This window comes from Pyxicephalus adspersus, chromosome 3 (assembly GCF_032062135.1).
Source record: "Pyxicephalus adspersus chromosome 3, UCB_Pads_2.0, whole genome shotgun sequence".
NCBI lineage: Eukaryota > Metazoa > Chordata > Amphibia > Anura > Pyxicephalidae > Pyxicephalus > Pyxicephalus adspersus.
Genome location: NC_092860.1, coordinates 84798592 through 84812380, shown reverse-complemented (window position 1 = coordinate 84812380; position 13789 = coordinate 84798592). Strand labels below are relative to the sequence as shown.

At 35.9% G+C, this 13789-nt stretch overlaps 1 protein-coding gene across 1 annotated transcript; it reads left to right on the top strand.

Moving 5' to 3' along the window:
- The first annotated feature begins 6851 nt into the window (after positions 1-6851).
- AREG (amphiregulin) lies at positions 6852-13281 on the top strand. Its single transcript, XM_072405550.1, has 6 exons — positions 6852-7017; positions 8627-8824; positions 10685-10907; positions 11668-11826; positions 12633-12731; positions 13103-13281. The coding sequence occupies exons 1-5, from the start codon at positions 6933-6935 to the stop codon at positions 12721-12723; spliced, it is 756 nt and encodes a 251-aa protein (XP_072261651.1). The 5' UTR covers positions 6852-6932; the 3' UTR covers positions 12724-12731; positions 13103-13281.
- Positions 13282-13789: the final 508 nt, after the last annotated feature.

The following is a 13789-nucleotide window of genomic DNA, read 5'->3' as shown; positions in this document are numbered from 1 at the left end:
TGGCTTCCCCTGTGTCGGTCCCAACCCCCTGCAGAACTACGTAATGTGTCTTTTTGGTGACATTTATGGAAACTCCATAAAAAGTGTCTGAAAACATCTGACAAAATGGCTCAAAGTCCACCCATAACCAACACAGAGCATGCATGGCAGCCCGGTGTCCAGAGCATTAGGCGGTCGGAGTTAAACACATTGGTTCACTTATACAACTTATACAGATACATTTTGCTGTCATGTAGACTGGGCTGGGATGATGGTTGGACAATGGCATGGCGGGGGCTTTGTTAAAACTACTTTGTGGATTATAGCATGGAGGGGATGTAATGCTGGGAAGTGGACCTGGGGCATAATGGATTAAATCATTATGGGGGGTGTTTATATGGCTGAAATGTGGGCCTGGGGCTGGTGATTATCGATTATATCATAGGGGTCTTTTGGCCTGGGATGTGGTCAATTTTAAATTATTTTATTGGGTTGTTATTAATGAAATTTGGACCTGGGGGTTATTGATTATGGTCCATTACATGAGAAAACAATAGTCATAAAAAAAGGCATAGGCATGAAGAAACAACAATAACAATACGATTTACACATGTCCACAATTTAGCCACACATACTTTGTGGTAGCAACACCCATCTTGTGGCAATCACCCCCATTTTCATAGTATCCACACCCATTATTTGTTGGGGCAATGCAAAGTCAGGGCCCTATTTTTTTCACTTCGCCCTGCGTTTTGTTGAGACACCACTGACTAGGTGTCAGCTCCAGGTCAAATGAATCGGTCAATGGATCTAATTTAATAAAGCTCCCAAAGAATGAAGAAGATACACTATTATGGGAAAACCTGGGTGATCCAGCACACAAGGAATGGTTCTGGTCGCGGATTGAAAGTAGTTGCATACTAAAACAGATCATTTTTAAGAAATCCATTCCAGGTTTGCTGGATCACCCAGGTTCACCTATTATAGTCTATGTTCTCCAGTCTTGGAGAGCTTTAATAAATCAGGCCCAATGAATTTGGAATGTGTTTCAAACTGATGGTAAACTGATCAACACATGCCTTTATGGTATTTAGTTAGGTTTATTCCATAGACCATAAAGCAGCAAAGTGGAAAAATTCATTGCTAGGGTTTAAAAATATTTATGCCATATGTCTGAGTTATGTAATTATACATTGTAGTTATGTTCTTATTTATTTACAGAGACCAAGCCAAAGATAACAGAATGGTTATGGACCTGAAAAGACCCCCAAGTTAATGCATCTTTTATATCCTAATGCAGGTTTACACTCTTCATTTAAATCTCCCCATGGAAAAAGTAATCTAAATTAATTACACATTTCATCTTTCATAACTTTACACCCCTTATGGACCAGAGCAGAACCTTGCTGACTGGTTTCAGTACAGATGCCCACAGGCTTATAGACTTTGCATAGGCAGAACCATCTGAGACTCATGGAAGGTCCAACCCTGGATGTTTTAGCTGGCACTATTACAAAGGGGATAATGAAACATTTGCTAAAATAATCACTTGCACCCAATAAACAGAAGAAGAGAAAAGTGAGGCTCTTTTTTACAATGCAAGTGCTCATATAGAGGGAGTGGGGAAAGAGGGTGGATAGAGGCATCCTGGAGATCGGATTTGAATAACCACACACTAAAAATCACTGCAATGTGTAAAGTACAACATGATCACATTGTGCCCCAGGTATTGTACAATCCTAGCATACCAATGCTAACAATATTAAATTGTTATGCACATTGTTTCATTTTTTTATCAATTCAGCATACTCAATTAGAAATATATGTTCCTTAACATTTTATTAAACAGGCACAGGAATGAAATAAATAATACATTGACATTGTGCCATTTCAACTGTTTCTTGCTATGATTCTTTTTTTTCTCTTTCTGCCATAAGGTCTTCCAAGTTATCAGCTGGAAAAATCAGTTTTCTATGTTTCTGTGTATTTTCTGCAAGGAAAAGATTAAAATGGAACAACCAAATTTCAGTTCCTCACCTTCCCTTGCAGAAATATAGGTTAAAGAGTGCATGATATGATGACTATTTATTATTAAATGTGATGTAATCTCACTGCAAGGGAGTTCCTGAGCTAGTGTGTGTCCATCTAAAGTCAGGATGCAGACAGGACTTTTCTTAATAAAGAGGAACTAAACTCAAAAAAAAAAACATTTACCTTTAATCCTGCAGGGCAGTCTGTTTTCTCCGGGAATGTCCTGCATTGGGTCCCGCATCGTCCCGAGATTCGTCCCAGAGCCGGCGCTCCGAGTGCCACCATCTTCCTCTTCTCTCGCGGGTTCTTCATCCTATGTCACGTAACCCAGGTGCGAGATCGGGTGATGTAGGATAAAAAAAAAAATGTTTGCCAATCTCACTGCGCATGCGTGAGATAGGCAAATTTTTTTCTTTGCGTAAAAAGACTCCTTCTGCGCATGATTGGGATGCTCGGGCATGCACAGAAGGAGCGCCCAAGAGCCTCCTGGGATGCGTGACGTAGGTATACTGAGAGGCTTTGTGCTCCTATTCATTATCGATCGCCTAGGCAAAAATAAAGGGTGTTGCACCTAAAAAAAAAAAAAAACAAATTTTTGCAGACAACCCTTTTATGTTAAGTGACAATTCTGAGTTTAGGTATGCTTTAATGAAGTTAAAATGCTTCAGAGCTCTCCGCAGCCTCACTTTGGTCCACTCCTAATGATTCTTACTTGTATGCTGGGAATATCAGCTCACGGTTTGGTCAGCTGGAGGTCTCTGGAAGTATGTATACATGCTTATATAAACCAGTACGTATTATTATCTTGTATTTATATAGTGCCAACACATTATGCAGTGCGTTACAAAGTTCATAGTCATTTCACTAACTGTCCGTCAAAGGGGCTCACAATCTAAAGACCCTACCATAGTCTTTAATACAGTCTAAGGTCAATTTTGGGGGGGATACAGTTAACCTAACTGAATGATTTTTAGGATGTGGGAGGAAACTGGAGTGCCAAGGGGAAACCCATGCAAATACAGGGAGAACATACAAACACCTTGCAGATGGCGACCGAGACCCAGTGCTGCAACTGCTTAAAAAATAGCAGTTGTAAATGAAAACCCCCCTATTTCCATCCTTGGAATCCACAGGTCAATCATTTTGCACCCAGAATCTACTATAAACTTTTAGCCTGGGCAATAATATTCATGGCCTGATAACATGGAGCAGAATAAACATGCTCTTTCAAGCCTTTTTACCTGCTGGTAAGCTTCTATTCCTTTAGTAAAATATCCACGCCTAGCATGAATTCATCACCATTCACAGGATGTTACACATTCTTTGTTCTGTGCCTCCAGGTTATTACAGTTTATGAAATATAAGGCAGTTATCACACTTTTGGAGCATTCGCTAAAAGAATCACCTGCATCCATTAAATACCCCAATTTAATGTACAGAGCTGTGTAATATATTGACGCTATATATACAGTATTTACTTATTATTATTATAAATCCTGTTTATTATTACAAATAATATTAATATAAAAACTGTATACTAATGATAATAATACTATCATTAATAAACAGAAGAAGAGAAAAGTGGGGTTCTTTTTGTAATTCAAGTGATCATTTAGAAGGAGTGGGGAAGGAGGGGCGCATAGAGGGATCCTGAAGATCAGATTTAAATAACCAAACACTCTAAATCACTGCAATGTGTAGAGTACAAAATGATCACATTGTGCCCCAGGTCTTGTACAATCCTAGCATAACAATGGCAACAATGCTAATAATGTTTCATCATGGTACATATTTTCTTATTTTTTTAATAATTCTACACATGCAATTAGAAATTCATCCTTTTATAAACAGTCACAGCAATGAAATGAAACATATATTAAGGTGAAATTGTGTTTGATTGATTGGATAAGGCAGTTATCGCACATTTAGTCTAATGCACATGTGCAGTTGAAATTGCAGCTATAGGGCAGATTCACGCTCCCATACCACCAATCATCCACCTCCTATATAAATTAACGCATGCTAATCAGATTTTAGAATGGTGGAAAGTATTAACAAATGAAATTGTCTCCTATTATATTGTACATTCCACATAAATGGACAACATACATACAGTGTTAACAAACCACAATATCCTTTGTGCCAAAACAGGACCTCTCTTATAAATAATTACTGCTTCCAGGCAGCTCATTGTAGGCTAGGGCTGGAATGTATCTGGCTGCCAGGAATATGATGGTTATGCTACATCATTTGAGCTGCATACACTGTCTGGTAGACATAATATAAATAGGAGAATCCATATTACACAGTAATATCACATGAAAAGTACAACTGACTTTCACATGTTCTGTTATTGTTAAAAAAAATTGGTAGAATAGCAATTAAAGGGGACTCAAAATGTAATTTCAACACTTGCTTTGCAAGACGTTACCTTGCTCTGTGTCCTTTACACAACAGCCGTTATGTAGTCCTTATGAATGAGGTCAGTGATGGACAGGTGAGGGCAACTTAGTGAAAATAGGGTGGTATAGCAATAAGGATTTTTTGGATTGTGGGAAAAGAACAACAATAAAGGTACTGTAGATTATATTATTCTGTCATAATTTTTTTTTATTTTAGTCAGGTGATCAAGAGAAATTCTGACCACTGTTAAAAGACTTTGCACTTTATAGTAGAAGGTTTAAAGTTTTTCTCCCTACTTTAAATACCACAAGTGTAAGGGGGTCAAAGTGGCAAACAATCAAAGGGGTCTTTTTTTTTACTGACCTCAAATGCAAGGGGTCAAAGCCAATGTAGGAAAATGATGTTACAATTTTCATAGTACTATTGTCTTTTATAATAGCAGGGGAATATTGTAACACAATCATCTTTGGGTTTCAAATACTCTATGTATGCTTCATTCTGGTGACAGTTTTACATAGACTTGGATTCAAGGAGTGCAATTTACTAAAGGAGATTACAGTGTTAACTTACGAAGGTGAATTAGCAACTTTCAAAGGATAAATAATTTAGCTTAGTATATGCAATTAAATTCTTTACAAAGAATACCTAATCATTTGCAAAGTAGTTTAAAAAACAAGATTTTTCCTTGTACAGGATTGGATGGCTGAAATCAGCAGAGCTTCATCTTATATACCTAAATAAGTGAAATAGCACTTGGAATGAGATAATTTGCTTTTCTATGTGAACTATTTTACTAAATCAACTTTAAGGTTTCAATTGAGTTGATAGAACCACAAGTGTATCTAAGATACCTGGAACATGTGTTACAAAAGGATTATGCATTCTTGTATTTACTTGATAATTCTTTTTTTTCTAACAATGTTTTTTATTAACTCGCTTTAAGTTTTGCTCAATGCATATTAGTATCAATCCAGTTGAAAGTAGTTTTGTCTGGTTATTTCAGGTAAATAATTGTGGGAGAAGTGAACACTGTACCAGCACAACTATTGTGTAGCACAACCTAAATAGAAACATAACGTTACATACACACATTAGATCAGCCGTTTGCAACCTTTTTTACCCTTGAAACAATTTCCAGGTCTCAGGAAACCCCTCCTAAAGCCATTGAAAACAATTACTGACACATTGTTAGATAATTGCCTATAATAGGAACATATATATTTTTTCCACTGGACCAGTGCTCTATTCCAGCACTGTCATCTCTTGCTAATGTAATGTTTTCTACTTTACTTTTTGTCAGGTGTCTGCTTTATTTTTTTTTTTGTCTGCTTTCTTTTTTAATGAAACCTTTTGTCTCTGTCTGGTGTCATTTCAGTATCTGTGTTCCTGCAGGGCAATGAGCCAGGGTCCTTTTCCAGCACTTGCCTCTTCTTCCATTTTTTCTTCCACATCATTTCCAAATTTACGTTTCTTCTGCAATGTCTTTACATTCTGCATCTGCAATATGTACAGTCCTCAGCCAAGGATCTACAAATGACCACATAGTTATTGCATATAATAAATTGGGTTCTATGCAACAGTTCCCAGACAATGTTTGGTCATCAGTACGAGTTTTATCTAACGTAGCCTTAAACTTCTTCCAACATTACAGATTATTGTTGACCAGGATGAATGGGTATGCTCATCTCAGGTGAAAATATGACATGTGTAGAGTAGTCTCCCAATATAGTTTTTTAGTCTGCTGTGGAAGATTGATGAACACATAATCGTGTGGAAGAGGACACATCGGGGTGCCACTCACTCATCTTCCCCCTCTATAGACCAGAACTGTGTGTACAGCGCACATTCATTCATCTGTCTCTGGAAATGATCACAAAAGAATGTTTCCAGCCACAATCATCTGACATCTATTTTTAGTGTGTTTTTTATATACAAATACAACTATTGACAATTTATTGGAGATTACAAAATCTAATAGCATTTTACCACCACTCTTACCCACTGAGCCCCAGAGATACAGTAAAAAAAAAACAAAAGTCTGTATCATATTGTTTATCTATTGCATATCATTGCTTTATATTCTTTACCTGGTAATTTATCTAAACTCCACTCGCCTGCAATTGTAATTAACTGTCAGTGTTAGGTATGTGAAAAAAAAATCTGTGTTAATAATGTATCATGTTAGCCATTAACAAAAGCAGAAAAGTGATCCCCCTTATAAGCTCACTAAATATAAAATATATTACTGTAAATTTTAAAATTCTCTTATTGAAATATAACTATACCTGTATATATAAAATCACTACTATTAAAGTACAGTATGCCTGTGTCATCTTCCTACCTGTTTCCTATGACGTATGGATAAAAACTCCTCCTATGACACACCACCCTTCCCTTTCTACATAATAAATTGAATAGTTGTCTGCACTTCAGCCTGAGCTCAGCTGGAGCTGCTCAAACATTGCAAAGCTCCCTGACACAAAGCATTCCACTCTGTGCTCACATCAGCTATATCCAACATGCCTCTCTACAGAAGGATCCAATGCTCAATAATGCCTTCTCTATCACTTCTTCTTCTCTGGACCACTTTACTTCTTTCAATAGGTAAGTGTTACAGATACATTAGCAGCTTGTGTGTCTTCTTACTCCTGATTGCTGAATGATTTCTTCTAATAATACAATATTATCATTTTTATAAAATATTAATCCTATAGGCTCTTGTGGTTTTTAAGCATTTATGGAGAATAGCAGATGACTTGATTATTTTATGCTGCCAGGTACACTTCTTGCCAGGTTCTTTAAAACTTTTTAAAGAATCTTGAATTTGTTCTGACATGGGAAACTGCTGAGCAGTTAATGAGAGATGAAGATATATAGAGGACTGGTTATACAATTATTATTATTAGCTGTATCCTAGCCCTGGGAAGAATTATAACTAACTAACTTGTCTAAATGCGCCCATGTCCCCTATGTAGCCTTTATGGATAGCCTTCTATAGACATAGAATAAGTAGCGTCATCACATGTATATGCGCAATTAAAGTCTTCTTTAATTATTCTTGATTTCACCTATACATTTGAAATAATTTGCAATTATTTCTCCTATTTAATTCCTATTAACAATATTTGCTGCTGTAAAAATATATGTCAGCACAGTGGGGATTGATCATATAGGATTGCTCACCTTTATGCTGACTGATCTTTGATGTGTCTTAAGTTCCTTAGAAGTTAACATAAAGCAAGCAAAGCGATTACTGGCAATTTAAAAAAAAAAGATGTCATGCTGCTAAAATGACACTTCTAAACAACTAAGAAAGTAGCAGGGGTATTAACTTGAGAAAGTGCACTGTGATAAACTTGTGACATGTCAGAGCATGTAAGGAATATGTGAGTAGGAGGAGGGCATGTCAGTGAATGGAGGACAAATCACCAGCAAGATTATGAATGAAGCAAACCCTCTAGCATGCTGAAAAAAATCTGGACAACTGTTTGATGTGTAATGTTTATAAATATAAGACCACAGACCACTGAAAGTATCTTTAGTCCCTCAACAGATGATAAATGAAAGTGCTAGAAGCAATAGGGGTTTGTAAAGTGCACTTACCTGTAACAACTAATCAGAGCTGATTTCTTCATTATCTTCACTATTCATTATCTTCACAATTTCTTCATTATCTGAGATTTACCTCATTATTCAGATGAGGTAAGTGATGACTAGATTAGATAACATGGAGTACTGTACTTTGCACTTTAAGATTATTGCTCTCTTATTGATTAATTCAGTGAGACAAAGGCGGAATGTGCAATCAAGAATTCATATTTACGTCAGCTAAATTCAATACATTGATATCTCATTAGTTTTCTTAGATTGTTGCAGTGTGTGCTAAGGTTTAGCTTTTTTGTACGGTTAAAAAGAAATAATTGGAGTTATTGTAAAAATTGGGATTACTGTATAATCTGTTTTTGGTAATGTTGCTAATATTAAAATAATAGTTACGTTAGCCAACAGGTATTTGACATTCGGCTCATTTAATAACTTTGTTGCAAGTTCTCACAATGTTTACAAAAAAAGAAAAAAATAATATTTGGTTAATTGGCTTTGACTCAAATTCGCTTCAGTGCAAGGTAATGATTGATCGTGAGCTCCTTTGTAATGTACCAAATATTACAAAAAAAGGAAATCTCATAAAAGTAATTCTTTTTTCAAATTATAGCAAACAGAAGCATAGTACACGGTGCTGTATTAACAACCACTGAGCCCGATGCTAGTGTGACAGTCTCAGGAGAGGAAGAGATTTCAGATAGCATTAAAGACTATTACGACCTGGGCCATGAAGAAGAGAGCGATGATGAAGATAATGATGAACACATCCCTATCAAAAGCTTCAGCATAGATGATGATTCTATACTTGGTAAGTGTCTGGATGTATCTACAGGTGTAACTTTGCTATGATTAACTTAATCTAACAAACTTTATATGAAGGTTCTAAATACTTTTGTGCTGTTTCAAGTTGGGAAAGGTTGAGGCTACAGTAAAAGATAGCTCTAGATAAGTTGTTTAAATCACATGCGTATAAGGCACTTAAACCTGTATGAACTTGTCAAAAGTCTAGGAGTAAATGCAATGAACTAAGGATTGGTATGCATTATGTCACTGCTGGTTTGGTTATAGCCAGTCTCACAGCTCTGTTTTGTAAAATATATAACCAGCTTATTTAGCATTTTTGATATATGATATGTTCTGATAACCCAGAGGGCAGAAGGGGATTTCTTATACTATGTTAGGCTATGTTCAGACTGGCAATGAGGTTGCAAGGTTACCACTTCTTCATGCCAGTGAACTGTTACCTTGGGCTTTAAGTCGCTTTTACCCACAGCAGCCTTTTGATAATGAATGGGGGCAGCAGTAAGCAGTATAGTACCCCTCACTGCCACTTCTTCCACTTGCTGTCAAATCTGCAAGCGCTGTTTCTTTAAGAAGCAGACCTGCAGTGTGAATGACCTACCAGGCATGATATGGCAATCTAATGTGTCTCTCTCTCTAATTGGCCAATTAAAGTAAGAAGCTTGTTATTAGAGCCAAAATAGTTTTCTTAATAAAAAGACAAGCATATGTAGATACAAGCAAACAGGAATAATTCAATAACTTTGAAAAAGTGTATGACACTTACTTCTGCCTACGCAAAATATGTCTACAAAACAAGAACTCTGCAGCAATAATATTTAGCATCTACTTTTATTATTACACTGTATGAGAAAGTCTGCAATCCGTCATCTAATGATCAGGAGCTGTGTGGGCCCAGAACACATTGCAGAGGTTTGTGGCACTGCCAGGAGTGATTCATATAATGGAACGCTCACTCACTACCTTCTCGTCTGCATCTGAGACACCATGTGTCAAGCACTTGTGTTTTTCTTTGGATTTAAACTGCTAGAGAAGAAACGACCATTGCAATATTTTTTATTCAAGATAATAGCTGTATATTCTTTTTATGAACAAAGAAGGAAGAACATACCAAGGCGTTATATATTTTTTTGTCCATATAACTATTAGAATAAAAGTAATATATGATGGCTAAGAATGAGAAATCTTAGATATAAACATGGCATATGCAAAAAATGTCTGCCTTTGTTACCCCCTCTGGAATATAATACGTTGGTGGGAGAATTTAGGTAGATGTACATATGGAAGGGGTACAGTTTGCAGAAATGCATAAAAAAATTAGTTTTTCATACAAATCTTTTGGTAGGCAAACCTATTACCATTCCTACATTGCATAACATCAAACCAGCGGTAGCTAGTGCTGTAAATGCTAATTTATGAGCGTCCATCAAATGTCCCGAAAGAGATTAGGCTGCGGGGAAGCATAGTGATATAGTAAACCACAGAGAACATACAAGATTACTGTGTTTGATTGTGGATGAAGGGAAATAGCTGAGTGTTTAAAGCCTCACCTTAGTGACTCACCGCATGCTAATGAAACGTGTCTAGCACAATCTCCCAGTGACTTGACCTCCTCCCAACCCTTCCTCCAGGGCTTATGTGCACACAGTTTTTAGTCATTTTTGAAAAAGTGACACTTCCGATCAAGAAAAATGCAATTAAAGACTAGTAGCTTGGGGGAAAGGGCTCAGGTGAAAAGGTAAAGTTGATTTATGCAGAATTTGAAATGTGAAAAAAGCAAACAAATGTTATTTAATGTAATTAATGTAATCTGTGTCTGCTACTGCATAAATAATACTAAAAAAATGATTTCTTTTTTACTTAATAGTTCAACCAGTAATTAAGCCAGAAAATACAGAAACGTCGACTGTGACAGCCAACAAGAAAGGCGGGAAGAAAAATGGAGAGAAAAAGAAGAAAAAGGGATCAAAAAAGGGAAATAAGAAGAAGAAGCAACAACAGCAGGACAATCCCTGCCTAACCACACATAAAAATTTCTGCATACATGGCGAATGTAGATACCTTGAAAAGATTCCAGTAGTCTCATGCAAGTAAGTATCTATGCTACAAAGTCAAAGATGTATTAATGCATTTACCAGTGACAATACTTTTCCAAGAAAAGAGATTTTTGAATTTTAGGGCATTAGTGCTGTTCTGAGTTACCTGCTGCATCTTTATGTCTCCTAGGTCACTTTGCACTATAATTTCCTTATCTAATCATCCCAGTATAATGCTTTACTCCTTCTGATATGGCCCAACCTGCATTTTTAAAATAAATAATATATCATAGGTCATACATTCGATAAAGTGTAATTGCCAGTGTGCGTGTCTAGGAACTCATTAAAATCAGTAAAATTACATTTGATTGTGAAAATGAACTAAGGAATAGCTAATTAAATGTATCCAGTAACAGTTTTAAAAGCAGCAAGCCATACTTTGTTATTTCTTATTTTTCACTGCTCCACTGAATTCGCCGATTAGAATTCCACATCATTACTTTTTGTGAGCAAAAGTGCCTTTTTTATAGACCAGTCCCACACTTAAGTCTGTGAGTAGTTGCTTATAAAAAATGAACACGAAAGCAGTCATTGCATACAGTCTTCATTTCCTAGAATGTAATGCAGAGATGAGATCATACTGCATTCCAAGAATGACAAACCTTTGGAACTGTACTCTGCCTTTGTGAAATTCTATTTTAGGTAGCGCCTTGTTAGAGTCTTTTGTCTAAAATAACACTAAGCTTTGCTTAGCCAGGCTTACAGTGCTGTACATATATAGAGTGGTAATATTAACATTTTTATCTTTCCATAGGTGCCAGCAAAACTTCTTTGGTGAACGCTGCAGCGAACATACCATGACTGTAGTAAAGGGAAACCTTAGCGACATAACCACAACGACAGTATTAGCTGTTATAGCTGTCCTGCTATCAACTCTTAGCATTGCTGCCATCATCATCATCATTGTAGTACAGTAAGTATGATGAAAAGAATGGATGAAACAGAATTAGGGGCCTAACTTACAATAGTTCACATTAAAAGAGAAGCTTGACATTTATACCCTGGACTTGTGAAAGTCAGTTTTGCAAATGATGGAAAGGCACAAGAAATCCAGGGAGAGATCATTAAAATTAGGAACTTTTCCTGGAAATTTGGGAAAGTAGGAGGTAATGAGAACTCTCATCTGCCATACACCCAATTAAACTGTGGCCATATTAGAAGACACCATACCCCCATATAAACATTACCTCCCTAATACCAGGTATCTGGATGTTTGCATAGCTTTTAGTAGGTTAATTGGCTTTCTACAAATTTGCCTTAGACTATGTTAGTGATGGTAAATTGTGAGCTGTTCTGAGAGACGGTAATGGCTTTACTTTGTACTCTGCATAGTGCCGTGAAAGATGTCAGAGCTGTATAAATAAATGCATTTAGATCAGTTTTTATTTCTGGTTAAATTAGGATCACGCCCTAATTTAATTAAACTTGATTTTTTACTTTTGTCTGTGACCTTATTGGAGGTTCACCAAGGTTCTCCCCTACTGCCTGTGCGTCTGACAGCAGGAAAAAAAAAGCAACAAGCATTGTTATTGAGACAAGAAGGCACAGGGATCAAAAAAAATATTTTCAATAAAATAACTTTGAATCTCATAAAATATCCTATGCAGAATCCCAGTTTCATCCTTCTCTGTTGATGTGTTTTTATTGTCAGCCAGAGTGAAAATACTATTGTTATGTTGCTTAAACATGTTGTATTAATTTGGATATTGTTTATTTTAGCACAAGAAGGAAATATTCATCCTATCAATATGAAGCTGAGGAAAAAAAGAAATTAGGTCAAGAAAATGGAAGTGATGAAGTTGAGGTTTGAAGGAAACGGTGAGTAATTTAATATGATGCTATATATACTTTACGTAATTTTCATTGGTTATGGTTTCCTTTGCCACTGAGACTGTGTAGCATGATAAAAGGGTGAAAAGCTTTAAAGCTTCATGTCCCTTCCAACCTATTTTCTAGATTGATTGCAATGAATTTTGAAGCAGTTTCCATAAAGATAACATAATGACCAATGCTTAATAGAGCGAGTCTTAGCATATTTATATTACTAGCACAAGATATAAAATGAAACAGAAAATATGACTGGCCACTCATATAGTTCTTTAAAAAAAATGTCACATGTTTGTTTTCTTCTGTTACAATGGGAAAAATGACCCCATAAATCTGAAATGTGTCTTTTTTTTCATTTCCAGGTCGCGTTCAAAATTCTATAGAAGCACTGCCATGCAATGTGACCCTGAAAATAATATATTTTTTTATTGGAATAATTTATTTTTATTTAATATTTTAATGTTTTGTTGTATGTGTATACAGATTGTTATTGTTATTATTATTATTATTATTATTAATATAATAAATTTTTTATATAAAATTCCTTTTTTCATTTGTGGATTATTTGTCATGTTTGTTTTACCTAGCATGAAATTCAGTGTGTGTGTGCTGCTGCAGTCACGTTGGAACAGAGCCCCTTACAAATCGTTACAACAATGTTAGAAGAATACTATGGCCTGAAATGTCTGTGTAAACTGAAGCTTTACCAGAACCCCTTACTGGAAACACTGGAACTCAATAATTTGTCCATGTACAACTGTAAAGTTTAAAGATCTACCTGTTTGGGTAGGATCAAAAAAATTAAGAAAGATAAATGCTCGTTTCTTTTCTAAAATAGATGAATAGGATCCTAAAATACAGACAGCCCAATCTAACCCCAAAATGTGGGTATCAACTAATTATAAACATAATGAAGTAAAATATTTTATAGATTGTTTCTGCCCTACAATGATCTGTCATCAATGGAGCTATATGAAGTTCACATGTTTACCTTTCTTCCAAAGCCACTCCTTCACTCTAGTCCAACAATTACAAATATTCTCCATTAG

What these genes read in the sequence shown, in the direction of transcription:
- AREG (XM_072405550.1), top strand. Translation starts at nt 6,933, where the DNA reads ATGCCTCTCTACAGAAGGATCCAATGCTCAATAATGCCTTCTCTATCA. An exon ending in AGATGATGATTCTATACTTG is followed by an intron (nt 8,825 to 10,684) that starts GTAAGTGTCTGG and finishes TTTACTTAATAG; the next exon opens with TTCAACCAGTAATTAAGCCA. An exon ending in ATTCCAGTAGTCTCATGCAA is followed by an intron (nt 10,908 to 11,667) that starts GTAAGTATCTAT and finishes ATCTTTCCATAG; the next exon opens with GTGCCAGCAAAACTTCTTTG.